This window comes from Cucurbita maxima, unplaced genomic scaffold, assembly GCF_002738345.1.
Source record: "Cucurbita maxima cultivar Rimu unplaced genomic scaffold, Cmax_1.0 Cma_Scf00001, whole genome shotgun sequence".
In the NCBI taxonomy this organism is placed as follows: Eukaryota; Viridiplantae; Streptophyta; class Magnoliopsida; order Cucurbitales; family Cucurbitaceae; genus Cucurbita; species Cucurbita maxima.
The window spans coordinates 1,887,956-1,913,469 of NW_019272017.1; the positions used below are offsets into that span (position 1 = coordinate 1,887,956).

The following is a 25,514-nucleotide window of genomic DNA, read 5'->3' on the forward strand; positions in this document are numbered from 1 at the left end:
TTGAAGAATGTTTACTGAGTTCGCAGTCTTATCAGCTATATATAATGCCGAGTAAGGCTTCGCTTCATTTTTTAAGTTTATCGAATGCTGATTCGAATAAGAATGTTTCTCTGCTCAAACTCTCAGTTCTGAATAAATTTTTTGATCACACTCTCTATCGATTGATACTATCAAGTATACTATCAAACTCTCATAGTTATTACTTGGTTCTTTTTATATTTAACTTACTTTGAATGCCCTGTTTACAAAATATCGTCCCGTGGTGCTCTTTTGTAATTATTTTATAATATTTATCTAACTTATTTAAATGCATATTTAAGATAAAATATGCAAAATGTTTACAAAAAAAAAAAAAAAAAAAAAAATTGTCCTGTGACTTTTAAATTCAGAAAACAATTTAGTAAAAGAATTTTGATAAACAATTTTTAAAAACATGTAACAAAACAATCCTTAGGTATCTGTTGTTTCTCTAACTGAGGAATAGTTATAAACCTGCACTAAAGCATCATAGTCAAAATAAAGTTTGGTAGAATAACATATAACAAGCTGAGACGAAGTATCCTAGCCAGATTGCCTCAACCTCAAGTAACTCAAGACTCCAAACCCTTAGTACAGCAAAACACAAACAACCATCTCCTTTATTTAGTACCTTTTTAGTTGGCTACTTTGTTGTCTACTTTCGGATGGCCAGAAGAACAACAATGCCTTATTATGGCCGGCCCTAAAACCCGTGGGGTTTCTCGGAATCCTCCAGACTTGTTGGTCGGAACCAAGCCTTTTCCTCCTCCACAGCAGCGTGGTTGCCACCATCTGCAGCACGGGTTGCCACCGCTGCAGTAGGCTGTTCGGCCTCTGGCCCAAAAACGCCGGTGTGTGGATGAGGAGCCCAGTACTTTTCAGCAGCTTGAGGCTGAATCACATCATCAGGGACTATGCTTGGTCGGACTTGCTCGTCGGGGTTTTTGTCATACGCTGAGGTGTGAGCTGCCCTCCTGTTTCAGGTTTGTTTTTCATTCCCTTTAATAATATATAATAACCAAAAAAATATTTGTAAAAGAAAAATTCATTAGCTTTTTTCGACTAATTTTTTAAGTTCTTTTTGAAAGAAACTAGTCTGGACTTGTTTAAAATTTATAATTATTTAGGAAATTAGGTTTTGGGTTAAAAATCAATGATACATCATTTGATATAAACTAAAAGTGCCTACAATATATATGTGTGTGTGACGTTTGAAATAGAATACCAGAGTGTTTAAGAAAGTAAGATCCTGGTTGTTAACAATAGAACTAAATTTATGGTAATTAGTTAATGAAAAGTTAATTGAGTAAAACTATTTTAGCTTAAGGACTGAAAGAAGTATATTATAAAATTAAGGAAGTAAATGATATGGGGGTTTCAATATAGATATAAAGTTCAAGACAAATAATCAAAGAGTAAGGTAATATTGAAACAATGTTAAAAAATTGAAATAGACCATTGAAAAGTGAAACGAGAAAAAAGGTAATAGGTTTTAAGGACCAAAGCAAAGTAAGCATAAGAATTTGATACTTTAATTCTAAAATGAGAACTAATAATTTGTGTAAAGAATTATAATTGATAATGCATGGACCACGGGTAAGATGATAAAAAGATCCAAAGCATATGCTAAGGACAAGACAAAGGAGAAAATGGCAATTATATTTATGATTGACTTTTTGTAATAGTACCTAACTGATCAATTTCAAATGATAAGAACAACGCTGTCCCACCCAGCAACTTGATACAAAGTCGCATAAAAAAATGGGGGTTAGGCATATTATTTAAGTTCTGATATTATACTATTTTCTTAAACACATTACCTAATATTTTAAAAAAATATTAATCATTAATCTTACAAAAAAAAAAAAAAAAAAAAACTTCAATCAAATATTTGTTTAATATCTCAACTAAATAAATAAATTGTGATTTGGACGCTAGCTATTGAATTTATTTTTTTAATGAAACATCTAGAGATATAGAAATTAGTGATCTTCTATTCTAACCACATTGTGAGCAACAATGGTCTTATTCGAAATAAGAGTTTTCCATATCATCTAACATTCTATCTGTCCAGTAAATTAATAGAAAAAATATACAAAAATAAATAAATAAATAAAAATAAAGAAAAAAGATAGTATATCTGATTAAATAATGTTTTTCTAGTATACTAAATGTGAAAGTTAGATTAAATATAAAAGAAAATGAGTAAGATATCGATTATATAGTAGCGAACATACGGCTACCGACCAAAGAAATGGATAATAGATATCGACATTGATTTAACTAAATGTGAATTTTGGAAGCTAAGTGGGAAGAGGTAGTCATCGAAAATATTTAATAAGGGGTACTGAGTGGTCGTTAACTCGACAACCCTCGCCTGTCTCCTCACTGCCCACCTATTCTATGATTCTATCCTATTGAAAGCCATTCGGTCCCAGCCCACTGTGGGAAACGGGAAGGGAGCTGAGTCCAGACAGAAAATAAAGGAAAAGAAAAAAAATCAGCTGAAACAAGTGGTTCAACCACGACCACATCACATCGCAGACACTCCGCTTTAATTGTCAGCAACCTTCTCTAGTATCTACACACTAGAGTAAGGGTTTGCTTTGAGCTTTTTTAGCATGATAAAAGGGAGATGTTGTAGATATTTATCAAACCCCATTTTAATTTTAATACCCTACAGATATTTGACTTTTAATTGAGTATTGAACCTGTATTTTTTAATTTTAAAATTGTCTTATAAAATTTTATAATAAAATTTTAATTTTATGTCTAATAAATTATTAAATACTAATTAGACACAAAATTAAAATTAAGATTTTGGAGACTAAACCTATAATTTAATTTTTTATTCATAATTCAACCTTTTATTCAAACATATAAGGTATTGAATAAAAGAATTAACTTCTAAGACCTTATTAATCAAATATATAATGTATTGAATAAGACTTAACTTCTAAAGCCTTTGTTTAGATTTAGATTTAATATAGACAAAATAGAAGAAAAAGATTCTTATTTCTATACATTATAAACAAAAATATTTTGTTTAACTTATTGATTTTCTTTTTTGAATACTAAATTAAGTTGGTTGAAAATTTTTGAATTTCTAATATTTGGATGAACCATGCTCATACTTATAACAATATGATTGAAGATTAAAGGTTTTTGTATAAAAAATTATTAAACGTTATAAAGGTTAATTTTTAGGCATCCCATATTTATGCCTTAAAACAACCGCTTCTTATAAGATATTTTAATACTTCAGACTGAATAATAGTCAAGGGCATGTAGAACAGAAACAGTAAAATATAGAAAAATAACACATCAAAATTGAACAGACAACCAATCTAATAATTTTTGGGCATCCCAAAAAAAAAATTCGACGTTTTCCAATTTCAGAGTGAAATTTTGATATTTCGTTATCTAGTCAACAATGAAGTAATGAAGTTTCCATATATGGGCTCAAACAAATCACATCTTGATCTTACCTTTAGCTAAAAAAAAATTCTAGTCCAAAGTTGAATGGAAAGAAATGTCAACCAACGGATAAACTAAACTTTATCCTCAGGAAATAAGTTCAGTGGTTGAGTTTTCAAAACAATATAATAAATTTAAATAAAATATATTAATACTTGAAGACCGCAGCGATTAAAATATTTTAGAGGCTTCTTTAAGGTTGAATTCCAAGTTTAATGTATAAACCTTTAATTTTATTTATTTGAACTCATAATTAAGAACTGTGTTATTAAATTTTAAAATTTTTGTTTTATAGACCCCTCAATTAAATGGCAGGTATGGGATTTGAATATTCATTCTGAAACGAAGAAAAAAAAAAAAAAAGGAAAGATGATTTATGGTCTGAAATTTTTTAATAATATTAATTATAATAAATTAAATGCTAAAACATTCAAGATGATCAATCGATCATATTTTGCTATAATTAAACTTAAGATTAAAGTTAAAATGTATTAAATATATTGTACTCAATTATTTATTTATTAAGATATTAAAAAAAATTATAAGATTTATTAAACAATGGATTATTTAATATATTAAAAAATAAATCAGTTACTTAATTGTAAATGATATTATAAATTTAGGTCATGTCCTCAATCAAATATTCACGACTTCTGGATTTACTGATTTCATATATCTAAAATCAACCTAAACAATGGCTTAAGAGCTTTTTTTATTAAATATATATATGAAATAGGCGTGATTTACTCAAATTTCAACAAAGATTCCAAAGAATACGAATTAAACCTCTCTAATTCCAAGTCCGGTTCAACAGAAAGCAGTATCTCTACTTATGAGTTATTTACAGCGTGATAGAACAAACACTGAATAATAAAATTGACATAGCATCCACAAAATTGAACCAAAAACAAAGAGGAAGAGAGGAAAAAAGAAAAATAGAGTGAAGGAAAGCGAAAATCCACCAAATGAAACCAAAAACAAAGAGGAAGAGAGGAAAAAAGCAACATAGAGTGAAGGAAACGTAATTTCAAATTTTCTAGTTGAGTTAGTCATAATACTATATATGGCAGGAAGAGCTGAATTCGAATTAGACTCCTAAAAGAAGACAAAACCGAAATCAAAAGGAACCGAGTAAAGTATATGATCAAAAAAAGAGCACATGAAAGAAGAGGACCTGAAACTGACGTTTATCATACTGCGTCAATACGAAGTTGTTCAAAAAAGCATTCAGCGTGAAGAAGAAGAAATGGATCGACAGTCGACTTTCTTATAGAAAATTTCAACAAGAATGCAATCAAACAACTAGCAGAGAATATCAACACAACGAAGCAATAGGACCTAAACTTATAGCATATTGCCAGATGAATATTCACAGAAGAAGAAAAAGAAGAAAAAGGACCTGAACTTCAGAGCAGAGGAGGAGATCGCAGAATCGCTGGTACAGATCTGGTTTGTGATTCGTTTTCCCAAGCCGGCGATCGCTCCTGCGCTCCTCGAATTGGCGGCCATACAATTCAGGCTTAAACAGAGAGAGAATGAAGAAGAAAAACGGCGATTAATTGCTTTTGATTCTTGATTCTAATCTGGAGCAGCAAATCCTTGTTTTATAGTTCGCCAGTACGGCGTCGTATCATACCCGCCAAAAGCCGACAAAAGCTCTCAACGCAAATTGCCTTCTCCGTCCGTCCACACCCACTTTCAGTTTCATCTCACGTACGAAATTTTCCCTTTCGTTTTCTATTGGACCACGTGGCAGAAGTTTATTCACGGTCGTTTCATTTTTTCTTTTTCTTTTTCTTTTTTTGTTCGAGTACAGCATATTTCTTTTTTGAAATAGCATATTCTGTTTGTTTTTTTTTCTTTTTCTTTTCCAAAGCTGTTAAGTCATTCATTTTCTCCGGTCCAACACCACCAACTACCGTCATTTAACGGTTCCCGTCTTTTCATCCCAAAACAAAGTCACGTGAAAAGATTTGGAACTTTTGAACGTCGAATATTTAAGTCATTATTTCATTAGCTATAAATTAGTGTTTAAATTAATTATTAATTTTTCCATTTCTTAAAAAAAGTGAATATAAATATTAAATACAGTTGTTTACTTTAATTTATTTATAATATTGTTTCACATGGGTAAGAAATTCGTTATAATGTATTTTGAATAACATTTATACACTTTACACTTATATATAAATAAATAAATAAATACAGTTATCTATCTAAATTATTTCTAAACTTTTTTATATTATTTTTAAAATGTATTAGAATAATAAAGAAACTTTTAATAATTCAAAGTTCATACATATTTTAATATAAAGTATAAACGGTTTAATCAAAATTAAGTGTAAGGTTTTTTTTTTTTTTAATTTATATATTTGAGAGTTTTCTCTTTTTAAGTTTAGGAATATTCTTGAAACTTTTAATGATTATTGATTATTGTTTTAGAAAATAACAATTTAAATAATAGATCCTATGAATCGAACTATAGCAAGTCAAAGGTATTTATTAAAAAGAAAGAAGAAAATGGTGAGAGAGATGGAAGGCCCAAACTACGTAATGGGCCGAAAAATGGGCCGAAAAAATGGGCTACATAACACAATAAATTTTCAACACGGATTAAGTAATTTTGTTCAAATTAACTTAAAAATCAGTCATTACTAGTTCTTTTTATTTATTTATTTATTATAAATTAATAATAATTTTCAGTAAATTTATTTCCACAAGGGAGACTTTTTTTAAAAAAAAATTATTATTATTATTATTATTATTTATTTCCCAAACTACGTAATGCGTGGCTGTTGTGCGCATATATCCTGACACGACATTATAAAATGTATGCTAGGGAATGAAAAATTAAATTGAATACATAATCTAAAAAAAAAAAATAATAATAATAATTCATAATAATTAGCATATACTCGTTCCTATTGAAAACTCGACCCAATTTACAACCACTTCAATCTATTTAATTTGATCTCATATGAAAAAAAAAAGGAAAAAAAAAAAAAGTGGGTCTCTCTTACAACAAAATGGAACATGAAAATTTTAACCTTCAACGAATGGATCGGATCGAATTGGAAAATGGAAAGATTTGTACAAGTTATACCTTTCGTTCCCACTTTGTGGAAAATCCTTAGGTATGAATATATTAGATACCTGTGACTCGATTGGTGAAATAGTATCTCTCTCCAAAAAAAACATGTTTTTTTTTACCGCCGCACAAAGAAAATATTTTGTTGCGAATGAATAAGATATTGAGGAATTGTCCATACGTAAAATCATAATTATTGATATGGGCCTTTTTCACATAATCCACATAAAAATGGAATCTTTTGTTACAATCGAAGCAGAAGTGAGGTGGATTATTCAAGAATCAAAGTCGAGTTGCTTTATAAAAAAAAGATATCAATGAACTTCTATGAAATGGTTTCACGGGATTTAGCCAATTGTCTTGATCGTGGGATATCATTGAGAAATAGGAATCCGTGTTATTAAAGGATTTCCTGCGATTATTTCTCGTATGGAATGAATCAATCATCCACTTTGGTATCTTATTGAACAAAAATGGTGATATTGTTCTTGGTTATTGACAAATATATATATATATATATATATATATATTAAATAAATTAAATTAAGTATTGAGAAATAGTGTCATTATTCTTGTCATATTGAAATATTGAATATTGTAAGAAATCCTTTTTGAAAGAATTTTAAGTTTTATTTATTTATTATTGAATAGTGTTATTATTCTGTTCTTTTATTTTATGTTTTTTTAAACCGTTTATTAAAGTATTTTCCTTTATAGAATTAAAGGTATGATTAATAATAACAAGCATTAATTAATTAATTACATATATGAGTTAAATATAAAAGTTTATATAATTTAATTCATTTATTCCAATATAATTATTAAAATAGAATTATAAATATTATAATAATTAAATATTTTTCTTTACATTATTTAGATTCAAATTTAATTTATAATTAATAAAATAAATAAATGTAAGTGATTATAAATTGTTAATTAATTATCCAGCAATATCTTAAATTTTTTTTAATTCATTAAATTAAATAAAAGATTTTATTTTTAATAATCTTACTCTTTGTAATCAAATACTATTTTTTTTTAAATTACTTAATTTTAAAAGTTTACCTAGTTTTATATTATTTATTTAAAGATAATTATTAAAATAGAATAAGAAATATACTTCTGATTATAATTAAATATTTTTGTTTACCTTAGTTAGATTAAAACTAGATTTAATAAATGGTTGGAAATATGAAAATGAGTAAATAGAAATAACTAAATAAATACTTAAATAACATTCTATTTTTATATTAAAAAAACAGTGAACGTTACCAAAACACCGCCATCCTGTCACGTCATTATCTATATAAATAAAAAGAAATTTAAAATCCATGCAATTATTTCTTCATTTCCCATGGCGCATATCATATTTCTCCTTCTCGCACTACTTTCCATCGCCGAGTTCACCGCCAGCGAAGGCGGTGGTCTCAAGCTGGAACTCATTCGCCATAGTCTCTCACTCGGCAACGTTTCACCTATGGTAGCCAAATCACAAATTTGGTCGGAAACCAGCGAATTTATAGTGAAAATCGCCGTCGGAACGCCGCCGACGGAGGTGCATGCAATCCTCGACACTGGCAGCGATTTATTTTGGCTCAGTGTCGTCCATGTGCGAAATGTTATCAGCAAACAAATCCGATTTACGACCCTTCGAAATCGTCAACCTTTCGAACCCTTTCTTGCAAGTCGCCGCAGTGCCATTTGAGGGGGTCCGGTGCGGCGTGCTCCGGCACTGACACCTGTAAGTACGGCTATGGGTATGGAAGCGGATCTACGCAGGGAGAATTGGCGACTGAAAAAATGGTTGTAACTTCGAGGTCTGGAGCGACGACGCCGTTTCTAGGTGTGGTGTTTGGTTGCGGACATAATAACAGTGGAACGTTTAATCCGAATGAAATGGGATTGATCGGATTCGGAAGAGGGGCGGTTTCTTCGTCTCTCAGGTATATATATATATATATATATATATATATATATATATATTATCACTTTCAATTATTATTATTATTTTAAAAAACATTATTCGTATTAAATATTGAAACTTACCGTTAATTATATCCTTATTTAAATAACTATAAAGTTCAAAACCTTATAGTTAATGTAAATTCATATTCACATATAGGTCCCTTGGTCGGCGGCAGAAAGTTCTCCCTTTGTCTGATGCAGTCGGGTTCTGAAGTTAAAGGACCTGGAGTCATCACAGCCCAACTCGTTCGAACATCCGACCAGACATCTTACTCTCTCACCCTCAAGGGAATCTCCGTCGGAAAAACCTTCGTTCCGTACAGTACGTCGGGACCTCCGGCCAAGGGGAACGCAGTTCTCGATACCGGCACGCCGCCAACTCTCCTTCCCAAAGAATTGTACGGACGATTGGCTGCTGAAGTTCGACGACATATCCCGTCGAAGCCCATTGACGATACTCTTTGCTACAAAGGTAATTTGGGGAATTTGGTGATGACTTTGCACTTCGATGGCCGTGTGGATCTCCGATTGAGTACGACTCAGACTTTCAATAAGATGCCGGATGGGTCCTTTTGCTTCAACGCAATGGGCGTTGACGACAAGGACGCACTCATCGGGAATAGTATGATGTCGAATTTTTTGGTTGGGTATGATATTGACAATATGACGGTGTCGTTTAAGCTTACTGACTGCACCAAAATTGGTTGAAATTTTTTGGGCCTATGAAAACAATATGCTATTTTATAACTATTATTACTCTTCTCGTAACACTTTTGATGTGACGTTAAGTTTGTTTTATTTATAAAATTTAAAAAGCATTTATTAATGTATGCATAACTATATAACTATATTCTACTCTTTGTCAATGATAAAATAATAATTTAATTTTTAGTATTCAAACCCAAACTATAAGTCCAACGGACCGGTGATTATGGCCCGAGCAGCCACGGCCGTTAAGACTCGGAATCGTTCATTCATGTTGATCATACATGGAAGAAAGAGGCTTCAGTCGCGATGTGATTCAAAAAGGGACTGAAGTTTGTGGTTTTGGCTGTAATACTTCCGAAAACATGGACTGATTTGGAAGTATAATTTGGAGGGTATTTTGGGTATTTCACTTTATGGAATAAAGCCCACGATGGTGATAAGAAATGGAACATTCTCTTTTGTTTGTACCGTTAGAAGTTTGTTTAGTCAAAGGTTGATTTCTTGACTTATTGGTCTCACAACAAATTACCACAAAATGAATTACTATTATTATATAAAATTATTTAGTATTTTACATTTTATATTATTTTGTAAGTTAAATTACAATTTTACTATTAAATTTTGGAAGTTTTTATTTATTTGATTTTTGAGCAATTAAATTAAAAATGTTAAAGAAAGTTAATTTTTTTTTTTAAATAATTAACGTTTGAATTATTTAATTTTTAAATTGTAATTTGTTCAAAGATACCAATCTTACATTAATTTTTTTTAAATATATATATATATATATTTAAAATTATTATTAAATATATTGTTAATCCAGAACCAACGTGCATTTTAGTGAAAAATACAGGTGTCTACGTTGGTTAGGTTATCGCCTGCATCCTAAACCTCTATTAACAATGTTTTTTTTATTAAAAAATGACATATAATTTAAATACTATTTAAATCATTATTTTGTTTTTTTTTATTAATTTTAATTTAATATTTCTTTTGTTTGGTTATTACACTTTGCTTTTTGGTTCATATTACTTTGTAATTTCAAAATATTTATTTTAGTTATTGTTATTTTAAAGTCATAAATTTAGTAATTTGGTACAAAATTTAAGTATAAATTTTGACACAATTTAAATTATTTAATAATTTTTTAAATTGGAAATAGTGACATAACCGCCACATCCTCCCCGTTAAGCGTCTAACTTGGAAAGCCCTCTGTCCATCACACGCGACGTCAGCTTTTCAGCGTCTTTCAGTTTCCTCTCAAGACCTTTTAGTACAAGTTTCTCTACCACGGTTTCTTCGCCCATTGAAATCACGACATCAATCCGAAACTCCACCAAATTCCGCCGGTTTTTTCTCCCTTAGACTCGAGGTAGGCCATCGGCGGCGGAAATGGAGAAGAAGGCTCTGGTTGTGTACACTGTGGTCGTTTTTTTGGGGCTTTTGGTGATCGCCACTGGCTTCGCCGCTGAGGGCACCAAAGTTAAGGTGAAGATGCTTTTTCTTACTCATGATTTATTGATTGCGTGATTTTTCTTCCGGGGATTTTCTGTTTGGTTGATGAGAAAATCCGTCGGAAAGAAAGTGATGGAATAGTATTGAAGGGGAATTTTAATGTTCTGATTGGAAATTATATATGAAAAAGCTGTTGGTGAATTTAAAACTTATTGGATTGGAACTGTTGTTTTTGGCTGCTTCTATTCGTTTCCCAAGCCCTACTGAATGGGTCTTCTTCTTCTTCTTCTTCTTCTTCTTCTTCTTTTGTCTAATAATTGAGAAATGCCGATCTGAATCAGATGAAATCGGCATTTTATTTCCTATGGCAAATGATAGCAGAGAAGATAGATCTGACCTTTGAGAATTCAAAGGATTCTTGAGGCTGACGCCATAAACTTCCAATTAGAGTCGGTTTGATAGCAATTTTGTTCTGGTTTTCAAGAGGTTATGCAATTTACTCCTAGTTTCTTTTGTTTGTGCTATGCGTTTTTTAATTTGGGTTGAATTTTACATAACTTCAGATTTCATCCCTAAAATTTCGAACAGTTTCTTCTTAATCACTCAGAGTTGTAATGAGTAACCGATTCAATTCATGTAACAACAAATCAGAGACATGACTCTGGATCAAGAAATGTTCTATGGGTAGATCATAATTAAGGCTCATTTGATAACATTTTTATATCCAATCGATACAGTTTTTGAAAATCGTGCTTAATTTCTTTTAATTTTCTTTGAATAGTTTAGATCTTCTCTTAAGAACATATAAATTCTTAGCTAAATTCTTGCGACACATTTTTTTCTCTTTTCAAAACATGACTTAAAACTTGAATCTAGCTGGTCTTGTCTTAAAGATGTATATGATTATGTGTACCAACTTTTGATCAGTAGAAGAGAACCTTGCATTTTAAATGAAGTTCGTATGCAAATCATTAGAAGTTTGACTAGTTGTTCTCCATTTTTCTTTTCATTTGACAGCTTAATCATGTTATTGTAGTCAATCGTACTACGTGCAAATATCCCAAAAGTCCAGCGGTGGGCCTTGGTTTGGTTGCAGCTCTATCACTCTTGCTTGCTCATATAACGCTAAATGTTGCGACGGGGTGCTTTTGCTGCTTCTCGGCCCCTCGCTCTTCTGTTTCTAAATGGCGAATAGCCTTGATCTGCTACGTCATTTCCTGGTACTCTTCACTTGTTTGTAGCATTTTTCCTTACCCTTTTCTTGGACCAACAACATTAGCTTTAAGTTCCTGTGCAGGATTACATTTGCGAAAGCGTTCATCATGTTACTCACCGGTGCTGCACTGAACGACCAACGGGGCGAACAAAGCTACTTTTTAGGCTTCTGCTATGTCCTGAGATCAGGATTTTTTACTGTGGCTACCATTGTGGCCACGGTGAGCATAGTGCTGGGATTGGCCTATTACATCCTATTGAACTCAGCAGAGAATGAGCCTTCTGTGTTTGGTAATCCCTGCATTCCTCCTCAAGCAAACATTGCAATGGGGCAGCCCCAATTCCCTCCCCCTCCACACAGATCGGCTGACCCCGTATTCGTCCACGAAGATACGTACATGAGACGACAATTCACGTGATCATTAATTGGTAAATGTAGGTCAATACCGAACGCGTTTAACAAAACTATGTAACTCAGACCACATAATTTATGTATGAAGTTATGAATGTGTTTTCTTGGCTCTTTAGAAGGTAGCTGTTTTGGAGTTGGTACACAATCTCTCTATAATAACTAAGAATCAAGGTATCAGAACAGTCTTAAATCATACCTTTTTTATTTTTAAGAATTTGAATGGTCTATTAAAAAGTGATTTGTATTTAATACAAAATTTTAAAATTTAAGCAGTGATTTTTTTAATAAAAGAATTTAAATAAAATTTAAAATTTAAGCATACTTGAAAAATGTAACATTAATCTTGAAAATTAAACTATGTTAATAAATTTATATATAATTACTAAAGGGTAATTAAATTTTGAATTAAATTTTTATTTTGGATCTTGAAGATCAATATTTTTGCTAATTGATATTTAAATTTAATTTATAATGTTTAAAAATTGGCACGTTTGGTTCTTCTATTCTAATTGATATTTCTTTATTTTTATGGTAAATATTACTATATATCTGTATATTTTAATTAATTAAATAATTCTTAAGTTATTATAAAATATATTTAATATAATAGTTTTAAAATATGATAATTTTAATAAAAATAATATAAAAACAAACACGATTAATTATCTATTTATTTTTGGTTAAATATCACTTTTAATCTTTGATTTTTTGGAAATAAATTTTTAGAGTTAATAAAAATTTCATACATAAAAATTACAATATTTTTTCCAAATTTTATCAGCAATTATTGAAGTTGTTAGATTAGTTTTGTAATTTATCTTTTTTGTACAAAAGAAAATATTTATAATTGTTTTTGGAAAATGGCAATTAAGGGGCAACATAAATATTTTTTTTTTATGGGAAATAAATCAATTTTAATTCTAACCTCAGAGGGTATTAATTTTTATGATTTATTTATTTTATTTTTCCCAATCTCGTGACTAGCAAGCTTTCCCTCTCTATAGTTTCCTGTCCAAATCAAGCACGATTCCGTTCATCGCCTGCCGATTCTAGAACCTCTAAAGTATTCTTATGCATTGAGCAAATTTTGATCTCTCCTTTTGCAATATTGTTCAAGTTTGATATTGCCGGAGGATTCTGTGGATGATATCGTAGATGAACTGGACTAGGAGTTTGCGTTTTTGGTCCAATACTGCTCGCAAATGCATCGGAGAAGATCGGTGCGGTAGGAGTTCGCTTTGGGCAGTGCAGAGAATTGCGCCTAGCTATCGTCATTTCGGAGGGAGGATTGTGAATGTTGACTATCCACTTTTAGATAGGAGCTTCCTGGCGCAGCTGTGGGATGTAGATAGGAATTTGGGAAGCAGTAGAGAGAAGCGGAAACGGTTATTGACTCGAAATGGAAATCAAAATCGAATAGCTCCCTATAATCACAGGAATCTGGTATATGAACGTCCGTTTAGGTTATCGACTAAGGATGCGACTTTTGTAGAAGGGAAACAGTGGAAGCAACCGCCTCCAAGTCAATCTGTATCTGGTTTTCTAGCGCCGCATACTCCCGAGGAGGTAAGCTTAGATTTTAAGTTATATGCTTGCGCTTTGATTCTATGAAGTGGCCTGGTATCTGCAAGGACATCTGCTATTTTCCGATCATAATAATGAAAAATAAAATTATATTCAACAGAAATATCATTTCCTCCCTTCCTTGTCATTTCCAGTTGCAGTTTCCCTGAATAGTCTTGATTACCAGAATTAACTATGCTTTTTATCCTTCCGAAGGATTTCATTTGTTGAGAATTCATAATTGTTTCATCACGATCACGAACTGTTAATTAATTCATCATACGGATGATATAGTTTGTTCATTGTCGTTGCTGATGTGCTGTACTGTTATTAGTTTACGTTTAGTTGTCATGCTAAATAGTTCTGGGTATTGAGGTTCCACTTATGGGAGTGGATTAGTTCAGATTTATCGTCAAAGTGTAAGAAATTTTGTCCACCATGTATGTTTTCCCCACTAAGACAGCATTATAACTCGAGTTTAGTTCATGTCAAATCTTAATGAGCAGAATATAATTTGTGAGATCCCACATGGGTTGAAGAGGGGAATGAAACATTTCTTACAAGGGTGTGGAAACCTCTCCCTAGTAGACGCGTTTTAGAACCTTGAAGGGAAGCTCAGAAGGGAAAGCCCAAAGAGGACAATATCTGCTAGCGGTGGGCTTGGGTTGTTACAAATGATATCAGAGCCAGACACTGAATGGTGTGCCAGCAAGGACGTTGGGCTCCCAAGGGGGTGGATTATGAGATCCCACATTGGTTGGAGAGGGGAATAAAACATTTCTTATAAGGGTGTAGAAACCTCTCCCTAGTAGATGCGTTTTATAACTTTGAGGGAAAGCATGGAAGAGAAAGTGCAAATAGAATAATATCTACTAGCAGTGGGCTTGGGCTATTACATGGTTAGTCTTGAGTATTCGAGCACGACAATCGCTTATGCTTACCTCTTAGGTGAGTGTGATTACTAATTTGGGAATATGTTCTTTATCTTTTTGTGCATTTCGTAGTAGGATGCTTGCTTCTTCTCACTAAATTTTTATTTCAAATTTATTGCATTTATAATTTTTTTCCTCTATCCTCTAGCATCACTATAACATGATAATTTCCTTCTCCTCTCCATTAATTAGGTCCAAGTTGCACCTCTTCTTGCTAGATCTAATTTGCTCATTACCAGGGATATAGAGTGGGCAAATCTGGTTCTTGGATTTGAGCAGGTAACTCTTTTCCATCACTTGTTTTCTCTTGGTTAGTTATTCATGTGAAGATTTCTGTCACACTTTTTATATTGTCCACTTATTTAACATAACTTCGGAAATTTTGGAGGATTAGAATGATGAAGTTAAGGTCCTTATCGATCAAATCCTAGCATCATCTTAAGAGTGCAAAGAAATCATGTGTTATTTGATAGATGCTTTTTATTGAATTGCTCTTCCCGCATTAACTTTCCTTTTTCTTTAGCAAGAATCATGTTGATGATTTTATGAAGTTGGCGATTTTACCACTTCTCTCATTTACTGTTGTCTTAGTAATATTTCTTTCTCGTGATTTTATCTGTATTTATTGGCCCCCTCTTCAAAGCATCTATATATGGACTCCAGATGATTATAATTTATATTTATTTATACATTCTATCTACATGTTTTGAAAACTCCTGGACCAATATTATGTGTCGTCCTTGACTGCTCCTTGTGATGTTTGTAGAAAGTTACCTTTAATAAGCAGTCATCTTCACTTGAATAGCTTTACAGTTACTATGTTCGTCTATCATCAAATTCTTGCTTGCATTCCTGTTTCTTTACATATAGATACTTTGGGTTGTGGTTATGCTATATCACCACTTTAATTTGAGAAATGCAGGAAAATCGTTATGCTATAGTAGACGTGTGCTATCCCCAGTCAGTAAGCATCCATTTTCATCTTTTAGTTTTCTTTTTTCCAGTTTTTATGCTCATCATATTCTTCTCTAACCTTATATACTGCAATGTTGTTGAACAGCCAGTTGGGTTTATTCGGGAGCAAAGTAACATCGTTGCTAGACAGGTATAATTTAGAACCTTTTACGTTACATTGGTCTACTGTAAAACTATAATAACCGTGACTATTCTGATCTGTAAATATGAAACTGAGCATATAGTGCTCGGGTAACTTCCCTGGTTCCATGCTGGCTTATAATTTCTCTTTTTCTTCCCCTCGTAAGAAAAATGAACAATTCATCTTATTAAAACTTCAAATGCTAATGCTTGATACATTTTGTTACAGTTGCTTCGTCTAAGGCGCCCTTTTGTGGCATATATTACTGATGCAATGGGTAATGAACTTTTCAGGGTAAGCATCTTAATGTTTTTCTTCTCCATTTCAAGAATCAACGAAATATAACTTTTAGATAATTTTGTTAAAAAAATGAAATATTACTGTGTTCTTTTAGGTTCGACGTCCCTTTTGGTGGCTAACCAGTTCTATATATGCTGAAATTGATGGTAAGGTATGGTAATTCAGTTGTTTTTTTTAAGTGCATACAGTCAGAAATTCTTTTAGCTTGTGGCACTCTGGACATGTTTTCTCATTAGAAAAACAACTCTAGGAAATTGGTGTGGTTCATAGGCGATGGCATCTCTGGAGGAGGGTGTATGATCTGTACCTTGGGTAAGTTTAGCACTAACTATCTATCATCCATTCATAATATTCCATCAAACTGATGCTGATTGAAACCCTGTTTGGGTATGCATGCGTTTGTTCAGCAATTATTCAAGGAGGTTGGTATAATGTAGTTGTGATAAGATAAGGAACCACTACAATGGGAGTAAGATTCGGATTACCTTGTTGATCGAATATCTCAAGGCAAGAACATTGTTTGAGATTCAAATCACTCCACAAGCAAGATCGATCATGTCTAGCTTGAGTGATTCTTGTTGATCAAATATCTCAAGGCAAGAACACTCGCTTGAGATTCGAATCACTCCATAAGCAAGATTGATCATGTCGAGCTTGAATGATTCTACATGCAACCTAAACTACATAGAATTGCAAAGAAACTTAGTCATTGGCTAAAAAAGAGCACAAATACTTCTTTTACTATATTAAGTCTGCTTACAAATACAATATACATGACTTTATATAGCTTCAAAATGAAACTACTAAAGGCATTCCAAGAGTTGTTACATTCATACTTAATGACCATAATTAACCATTATGTAATTGTAACCTAAAGTAAATAAAAACTTTTAAAATACATTAATGAAATACAATAACTCTAAACTGTAATCCACCTAAAATTTATCACATGAAACTTCATTCTTCTTCAATGTGGCATGAATGGAAATATCTTTTGATAATTTCAACACTATTTTCTTCACATCTTCATTGAAGCATATTGTATAATTGATGTCCCTTGGTTCATATCAGGTTGACTGATTGGAGATTTTATATTGTGGGTATAGAAGAGAGAAACTAGAAATTAAGATTTTACTGTGCATCCAAAGGTTAGAAGGGAGCCATCACAATTTGGCAGTCATATCATTTATGTTTTTGTGTATGATTTTGTTATTTCCTCTCATTATTTCTTCCCTATGGTTATTTACAATACAACACGTTTAATCAAATTATCCTTAAAAGTAACTAATAGTAAATTTGACATAACACAAGGATTATTACTTTGAGTATGTTTCCTTAAGATCTTATTATTGAAATAATATATCCATGACAACATCATTGTGTCATCCTTGTATGTATTAATTCCTTTTGTCTATCATGTTTGTGATTATCACATTTGCATTTAGGTACACAAAGTTGTGGTGGAATTAACAGCCAGTTTTGTTCAAACAATTTTAATTATGACTTGACAATTTAAATTGTAACTATTAGGAACAAGCAGTTCGCAGTTGTTGAAAATCCTGGCTTTTGGAATTGGACCTTCACATTAAAGGATATTGATGGTAATGTGCTTGCTGAGGTGGATCGTGACTGGAGAGGTTTCGGCTTCGAGGTTTTTTCTTTTCTCTCCTGCAATAGCTTTATAAGAAACCTATATTTGATACCTTTTAGCAACTTTCCGTTTAAAGAAATGTGAATTGTGGAAATAAAGAGATCCAATATTCTTCCTGCTCTCAGCATCCCTGTAGCAGTGCTTCCAAATCTGCCACGAGCCTAAGCCTCTTGCCTTTTTTATTGTAATAGAATAAGCTTAAATTGTATGTGCTTATTAAAAAAGAAAGGAAAAAAAATTATAGAGAATTTTTTGATAAAGAAAACATATTTTTATATCAGAAACCAGCTTTTCATTGAGACAAATTGAAAGAATCAATGAAAAACAAAAATGGAAAATAGAAAAAACAGCTAAACAAAAGGAACCTCCAGCAGCTAGACAAGACATACAAAAAACAGGCTCCAATCCAAAAGGATAAGGCCTAAGAAAATTACAACAAAAACCCCCATAGTAAAGGATGATCAAAGAGACACATTGACTTAGGAAGGGTTCATGCCTCTTCACACGACCTCTTAAACCCAAAAGATTCTCCAATTTCTCTTTATTCAGATCCCACACACGAGAAAGTACAGCGCCAAAGGACATTATCACGAAAAGGGTGTGAAAGGGCATCTCCTCCATCATCGGAGGACAAGTCTCAGCTTTGAACCCACCTCTCACCGAAGCTCTCGAAAAAGGAAAAAAATGCCCAAATCAAATTAACAAAAAGACAGCTACAAAGAATGGATCCAAGTTCTCCGCCACTCCCCTACAAAAGATGCACCACTACAGCCTAGCACAATAATAAAACTCAGAAGTCGATCCATTAGGAATTAAAATGCTCAAGAATATGAATCAAGACTTGTATGGATCTCCAAAATCAGGAATTTTTTGCCCTCGATATAATCAAATATTTGACCTTTGATTGCCGCTGGATTATAATGAAGTTTTTTTAGATATAATCAAATACTTGCGGATCTGCCAGATTGCTTGTCTATTTAATAGTTTAACTTGCCGGGATATTGATCTTTTGTGGAATCTGGTTATACAACCCATTTCCTTCTTCCATAAGGGATTAAACTTCTTCCTGAGATATCTATTTATAGTCGATGAAACAAATTCCACGGGGAATATCTTTATCAATTGCTGTTCTCTGAAACTATTTTGCAGATGTTTACCGATGCTGGTCAGTATGTTATTCGTTTTGGTGCTTCGGATTCAGCCTCAAGGACTGGCCCCGCTAAAGGAGTAAAATTATTAGATTGATGTTTAACTTGATTTTAGTTTTCATACAATGTACTTTTTCAATATTGAGTGCTGTTGATGTTGACAGGTTCAAGAGCTGGAAGTCGCCCGACACCTTACTCTTTCAGAGAGAGCTGTAGCCGTTGCTCTTGCTATTTCACTTGATAATGACTATTTCTCAAGACATGGGGGCTGGTAAGTGGCAAACACTTCTTCATAAAACTTGCACTAAAGGATAATAACTATACTCTGTGTTCTTTCATTTTCCTCTGTGACAGTTCGTTTCTTTAAATACATATATAACCCGAATCCATTGTGACACTTAAGAGAACCCCATTTGAGATCAAATTCTCTGGAACTGAGATTGACAGTGATGATTAGTTTATTTGCTAACGATCTCTAGAGAAGGAGGCCGTTGCAATGTGATTGGTAGTTTTCTACTGTTAGATGTACGAGTAAAAAAAAACTGATGGAACGCATTTCAAATTTGTATCTAGCAATTACCGATCATGAGAGGACTTACAAATTTTGAATCTATATTATTGAATCAAGCACTGATTATTGAGTTGCTTATCATTTATCAGGGGACTTCCTTTCATTGCTGTTGGAGAGTAGAATTGGATTGCTCGACAGGCTTCTAGATCTCTGAGGTTTCGTCATTTTAATTCAATGAGTTTTTGATACCATATGTTGTATTTTTCATATTGATAAAGTTCTTTCGATTTTTGGTGAAATCCCAAGTGTAATAAGCTTTGGGAAAAGAAAAAAAAAAAAAAAAAACATATCACAAAAGAAAAATTAGAAAACTAATGGAACAGAATAAATTTTAGGCTCCATGTTCTTCATCTTATTGCTGATTTCACGACTCAAGTGATGTTTATACTTGAAAATTGAGGTTTTGGATTTTCTTTCGCCTCATTTTGATTTCTTGGATGAGATTTCTTTTTTTATGGGAATTTAATCTTGTTGACATCTTAATTGATATTTTATTTATGAATTTTGTGTTTCTAGCTTTTTTTAGTCTAATTAATATTTCAATTTTCCAATCAAATTTTATTGTTTAGATATTAATTAAATACAATTGTGTATTTACTTCTATCCTTTACAAAATTAAACTTTTAATCATATAGTTCTCACTTTGCTTGCAAGTGTGACTGCTATTTATATTAACAATCTTACTTATTGATCACTTAGTATTTAATATCATGTGATTTTTTTTTTATTTTTTTTTTATATCCAGTAGATAATTGTTGCGTGAGAATATAAAAATAGTTAATGTGAATTCAGTTTATAAATATTGTATTTTTGATGAGAAAAAATAGAAAAATTCAAGATAAACTGCAAATCTATCCTTTATAATCATAAATCTAAATTTCATTAAACTATAATTTAAACTTTGTTGCAATTTTAATTTTAAACTTGAGTAAATATTGCAATTTTGAACTATTTTCATTCAAAAGTCACAAGTAACAATATTATTATTTGTATTTAATAAAAAAAGAAAAGAAAAATAACCCACGATGTGTTCGGGCAGGATTGTGACTAAACCCTAACAAAACCTCCGACGTATCACGCACTCGGGACAAGTGATTCTCGAGAGAAATGAATCGTCGGAGTTTACTCTCGAGGGCGTCGGCAGGTTTGCGGCATCTCTGTACTTCAGCCGCCGAGTTGACGCGCGGTCCTGTGAATGATCAGCAGCAGCGGCTCTACCCGAGGCTGTCGAAGTTGGGTGCCACCGGCGGTAGCGTGGCGCAGACATTGAACCAGTACATTATGGAGGGAAAGATCGTCAAAAAATATGAGCTCGAGAGATGCATAAAGGAGCTCCGGAAGTACCGTAGATACCACCACGCCCTTCAGGTTTTTTCTTTAAACACATAGGTTCGTTCACCGTAGGAGAAATATAAATGCACAAAATTATTGCTGCTTTTCATTGGTTTTTCAAATTCTATTGCCAATTGTTGATTGTATTCTTCCTTTCGCTGCTAGATCATAAATTTTTTGTAAACGAAACATTCATGAAATATAAAGGGAATGACAAAAACCTTATGAAGAATTTACCACCAAAAATCATTGGATTTGGAAGCTATAAAAAAACAGTCTGGAGGGAGAACCAGCCAAAAAGTTGCTGTAATTGCAGGAGGCCATAAGATCTTAGCTCATCCATTGCATTTGCTTCGGTTGTTGCAGATAATGGAATGGATGGAGATGAGGAAAATCAACTACTCATTCACTGACTACGCGCTGCGTTTAGATCTTATATCGAAAGTTAAAGGAATTGCTGCTGCGGAGAATTATTTCTGTGATCTGTCGTCATCTGCGAAGAATCGATTTACTTATGGAGCTCTTTTGAATTGCTATTGCAAGGAATTGATGGAGGAAAAGGCTTTGGCTCTTTCTAAGAAGATAGATGAGTTGAAGTTTGCTTCGAATTTATCCTTTAACAATCTTATGACCATGTATATGAGAATGGATCAACCCGAGAAAGTACCTCCTCTTATAGATGAAATGAAGCGGAGAGGGATTTTTCTTAGCACGTACACATACAACGTGTGGATGAACAGTTGTGCTTCACTGAATGGTGTTGGAAAAGTGGAAGAAATTCTCGAGGAGATGAAAGACGAAGACAGAAACAAATTTGATTGGACGACGTTTTCGAACTTGGCTGCTATCTATGTTAAGGTAGGACAGCTCGAGAAAGCTGAATTAGCTCTTAAAAAGGTAGAGAACGAGATCAAATCGAGTAGGCAGCAGGATCGTCTAGCGTACCATTTCTTGATAAGCCTTTATGCATCGACGTCGAATCGGAGTGAGGTGTATAGGATATGGAATGCACTGAAATCAGTTTATCCAATGACAAATAACATGAGTTATCTCGTCATGCTTCAGGCTCTAAGCAAACTAAAGGATTTCGAGGGTCTTAAAAGAACTTATAAGGAATGGGAATCTAGTTGCTCGAGCTTTGATTTGCGGTTAGCGGATGTTACCATCGGGGCTTACCTACGACAGGACATGTACAAAGATGCTGTGTTGGTCTTCGAGGATGCCAATAAGAGAAGTAAAGGACCTTTCTTTAGGGCTCGAGAAATGTTCATGATTTACTTCTTGAAGTTCAAGCAAGTCGATTTGGCACTCAGTCATTTGGAATCAGCTATATCTGAAAGCATGGACGATGAATGGCATCCATCACCGGCGATGGCAAATGCTTTTCTGATGTACTTTGAAGAAGAGAAAGACGTTGAAGGCGCCGAAGATTTTGCCAGGATTTTGAAGAGATTTAAGTGTCTTGACGCTAGTGCATACCATCTATTGCTCAAGACCTATGCAGCTGCAGGAAAACGAGCCCCCGACATGCGACAAAGATTGAAAGAAGACAACATTGAGGTAAGTAGTGAGCTTGAGGAGTTGTTAAGTAGACAACATTGAGACAAGTAGGAGGAAAATCCATGGGATGTTTTTTTTTTAATCTGATCTTTATAAGCTGATCCACTTCATTCCCTTTCTCCTAAACGAAATTTGTATTTTCGAGCATTGGTCTATTTTCATTTTCTTGATAAGCTGATGGTGCACAACTTGTAGAAGTTCCCTTGGTTTGTGGTAGACTTGGACCGGGTTTTTGTCACCACGTTATCTGCATCGAAGAAGCCCGGGCTGGCAAGATAAGTTCACGTGGCCATGCCCTAAACCAATTGATAAGCTTTTTTATTTGATTGAAGGAAAAATTACTACTTATTAGCTTAGCTAGCCTTCTGGGAGAATCGAGTCATTTCGTCAGTTCATATGGATATATCAATTTATTTACACTTGGGATATACATTTATTTCGAGCATTCAAAAGCATGCACGTAACACGTCAAGAATTTCTAGGAGAATTGTTCTTTAACAATACCACATTGTTAGTAGCTTTTGAGGGAGGCCTATTGATCTTCTCTAATAATCTACTGAATACTAACTTTACTGGTATGTATGCTACAGTTGGGGGCCTACATGATTCGAGTTTGATCAATCCATTCATTCGACAAGTTACACTGTCATGCATTGGCACGTTACTATAATTCGGCTCGACAGCGATCGAAGACAAAGCTCTAGTCTTCTGGTTAGTTGATAAGCTTACTTTCTTTGACATCTTTTTTGGCAGTCTTCTATCACGAGAAGGTCGGCGACTGTGAGGGCCGCTTGCCTCTTCACCGCCCAGTACTGTTGTCGGTAAACGAGTGCGAGGGATGCGAACATTTGCTGTCCTTGCAGTCCTCCAAGCTGGTTGATTGCCTAGACAATCTGAAAGAAGAGCTTCAGAAAACCCGTCTTGTAGAGCTTCAATTTGAATAGGATGCCCAATTATAGCTTGCCCATTTAACTTGCTCACAAGTGATACAATAGGAACAGGCTCTTTCTGGTAATTTGCTTGGACTTTCAGATCAACCTCTGTTAATATAGTTCTTAACCTCCCACCAAAATGATGACGTGTACCGTATAAGCGATGTTTCACATCCCGATATCCTTTCAAATCAGGTTGCTGATCCTCCCAGTCCGACATGTAATTTCCTACAAGATTTTGATCCTTTGATACCCTTTTTGACGTTATGTAATACTCCTCTTCCATTGCCTCAGCTTGAGCTTGCTCTGTCGTGTCATCAAAATACTCATTTTTAAGTCTAACAGACTTTTTCGAAAGATTTCGAACGTTCCTTTTCCCCTTCAATTGCCACTTAGACATTAGGTCGTGATGATAAGCCATGTAATTATCTACTTCCTGATCTGACATGGAAGAATTAGAATCAGTCTCTAAATCAGAAGAGTCGTTTTCAGATGAACTAGAAACATCATCTTCAACCAGGGAATCGAGCTGAGAAGGCAGAATGCCAAGTTCTAAACAGTTCGTTGACATCTCAACTTGGCTATGAGAAGATTCTTTGCTCTCCACTGAATCAGTTGGAAGACGCATACACTTGCTCCTCTTTGCACCATCAATTTGTTTCATCCCTGAAGTCGAAAATTGCAGTCTATGTTGGCATCCTTTGGGGTCGAGAATGCATCAATATACTAAAATCGAAAAGTGCTTACCGTTTGCATAGCTGTCATTTCCAATGCTACAAACACCATCGAGAGGAGCCAAAGCATCGGTATCACGTACAAGCGTTTCCGACAAGTCTCTCGTCCTTGGTTTTGCTTCCAGATGAGCATTCTCACCACTCAGTTGAGCTCCTTCACTTGGATCTGTAACGTCATTGTCATAATTTACATCTATGATCTTAGAAAACAGATGCGATTCAAAATGCCCATCGTTTATATCATCGATTGCGGTATGTTCCAAAGAAAGTATTCCCTTCTTTACCGGAGATTCAATCGTCATTTGATCGAGTTTTCCTCGATCCTTTAGTAGCTCCTGCTCAAGTTCAAGAGCATGAAGAACAGCATCCTCCTTACGTGCATATTTCTCCCTCTTCTTCATTGGCATGCCTTGCGAGAACTCTGCCCTCTCAATACAATCATCAAACTCACCACATCGGAATGGCTTAACACGCTTGGACTTCTCTAAATTGTACCAATCCCTGAGGAGAAGCATATGAACGAAGATATCAAAAACTCTATAGTTTTTACTTTATCCAATGAGTAGAGAATTCAAAGTAAAGTAAAGAAGAAGGATCCTAACTTACACACTGGCGTCTTCTCTTCCAAGGAGCTTTACTGGAGTTCCAGATCGAGGTGAGCCAAGGTGCGAGCATGAAAGCTCATCGGAACCCACAATTTTACCAGGCCACCATGAGCCATTCCTCCTTCGAACCCACACGATCGAACCCACACCATAATCGACCGCACCACATCCCGGACTCCCCATTCTCTCTGTTTCAGTGAAAACAATTTCAGGTCAGCCTCCGGCGAAGAAGAGTGAAGTGTGGAGAATGATCCGACAGTGCGCGGAGATGGCGCAAAGATCGATGCGGGTTATGATTAGGGTTTCCATTCAAATTTGGGGATTTTTCATTTCTAGCGCTCCTGAATCGAAATTCCCCCTCCCGATTAATATCTCTTCCCACTGATTCAATCCGAAGCTTCGGATCCTTGAAGATTCTGATCTCTCAATCTAGAACTGGTTTTGCTTGCAGACCTTGTCGTCCGTAATTTCTCTTCTGCTTAGATTCAAAACTCTCAGAAACCGACGACTCGGGTCGGGTCGGGTCGGGTCGGGTCGTAGAGCGTTGTCGTAGTCGGGCAACTTGTCGTGCACGTGAGTTTGATGAAAATTATGGAATAACGATTACCGGATTTGGATATGCGTGTAATTTTAAATTTTTTAATTAAATTAGATTAAATCTCTTAAAATAAATATCTAATTTAGTTCCTATAATTTTAAAATTTTTAATTAAATTTGATTAAATCTATTAAAATAAATATCAGCCATAATTA

At 33.7% G+C, this 25,514-nt stretch overlaps 5 protein-coding genes and 1 pseudogene across 7 annotated transcripts; 4 read left to right on the forward strand and 2 right to left on the reverse strand.

The window, feature by feature from the left end:
- Positions 1–474: 474 nt before the first annotated feature.
- Positions 475–5,134, reverse strand: LOC111487206 (late embryogenesis abundant protein At5g17165-like). Of its 2 annotated transcripts, none has more exons than XM_023134530.1 (2): positions 4,895–5,134; positions 475–989 (listed from the first exon to the last, which is right to left on the reverse strand). In XM_023134530.1, the coding sequence occupies exons 1-2, from the start codon at positions 5,002–5,004 to the stop codon at positions 722–724; spliced, it is 378 nt and encodes a 125-aa protein (XP_022990298.1). In that variant the 5' UTR covers positions 5,005–5,134; the 3' UTR covers positions 475–721. The 2 variants fall into 2 exon arrangements, with proteins under 2 accessions (XP_022990298.1, XP_022990289.1); XM_023134521.1 differs by having other exon boundaries at positions 475–992; positions 4,895–5,094.
- A 2,803-nt stretch (positions 5,135–7,937) lies between these two features.
- LOC111485673 lies at positions 7,938–9,256 on the forward strand (annotated as a pseudogene).
- A 1,212-nt stretch (positions 9,257–10,468) lies between these two features.
- On the forward strand, positions 10,469–12,480 carry LOC111482918. Its single transcript, XM_023128958.1, has 4 exons — positions 10,469–10,744; positions 11,729–11,931; positions 12,009–12,418; positions 12,458–12,480. The coding sequence occupies exons 1-3, from the start codon at positions 10,649–10,651 to the stop codon at positions 12,343–12,345; spliced, it is 636 nt and encodes a 211-aa protein (XP_022984726.1). The 5' UTR covers positions 10,469–10,648; the 3' UTR covers positions 12,346–12,418; positions 12,458–12,480.
- Positions 12,481–13,303: 823 nt separating this feature from the next.
- On the forward strand, positions 13,304–20,022 carry LOC111498343 (altered inheritance rate of mitochondria protein 25). The gene is made up of 11 exons (XM_023149575.1): positions 13,304–13,904; positions 15,026–15,112; positions 15,756–15,797; positions 15,894–15,938; positions 16,158–16,223; positions 16,324–16,380; positions 16,480–16,541; positions 17,760–17,880; positions 19,030–19,107; positions 19,193–19,299; positions 19,689–20,022. Exons 1-11 carry the CDS (start codon positions 13,494–13,496, stop codon positions 19,717–19,719), a joined length of 1,107 nt encoding a protein of 368 aa, XP_023005343.1. The 5' UTR covers positions 13,304–13,493; the 3' UTR covers positions 19,720–20,022.
- Positions 20,023–20,623: 601 nt separating this feature from the next.
- Positions 20,624–22,845, forward strand: LOC111498213 (pentatricopeptide repeat-containing protein At1g02370, mitochondrial-like). 2 transcript variants are annotated; one of them, XM_023149362.1, is made up of 3 exons: positions 20,624–20,967; positions 21,298–22,491; positions 22,687–22,845. In XM_023149362.1, exons 1-3 carry the CDS (start codon positions 20,707–20,709, stop codon positions 22,768–22,770), a joined length of 1,539 nt encoding a protein of 512 aa, XP_023005130.1. In that variant the 5' UTR covers positions 20,624–20,706; the 3' UTR covers positions 22,771–22,845. The 2 variants fall into 2 exon arrangements, with proteins under 2 accessions (XP_023005130.1, XP_023005212.1); XM_023149444.1 differs by having other exon boundaries at positions 20,898–20,988.
- A 32-nt stretch (positions 22,846–22,877) lies between these two features.
- Positions 22,878–25,349, reverse strand: LOC111498130 (uncharacterized protein At1g51745-like). The gene is made up of 3 exons (XM_023149282.1): positions 24,764–25,349; positions 24,171–24,658; positions 22,878–24,089 (listed from the first exon to the last, which is right to left on the reverse strand). Exons 1-3 carry the CDS (start codon positions 24,943–24,945, stop codon positions 22,960–22,962), a joined length of 1,800 nt encoding a protein of 599 aa, XP_023005050.1. The 5' UTR covers positions 24,946–25,349; the 3' UTR covers positions 22,878–22,959.
- Between the last annotated feature and the right edge of the window lie 165 nt (positions 25,350–25,514).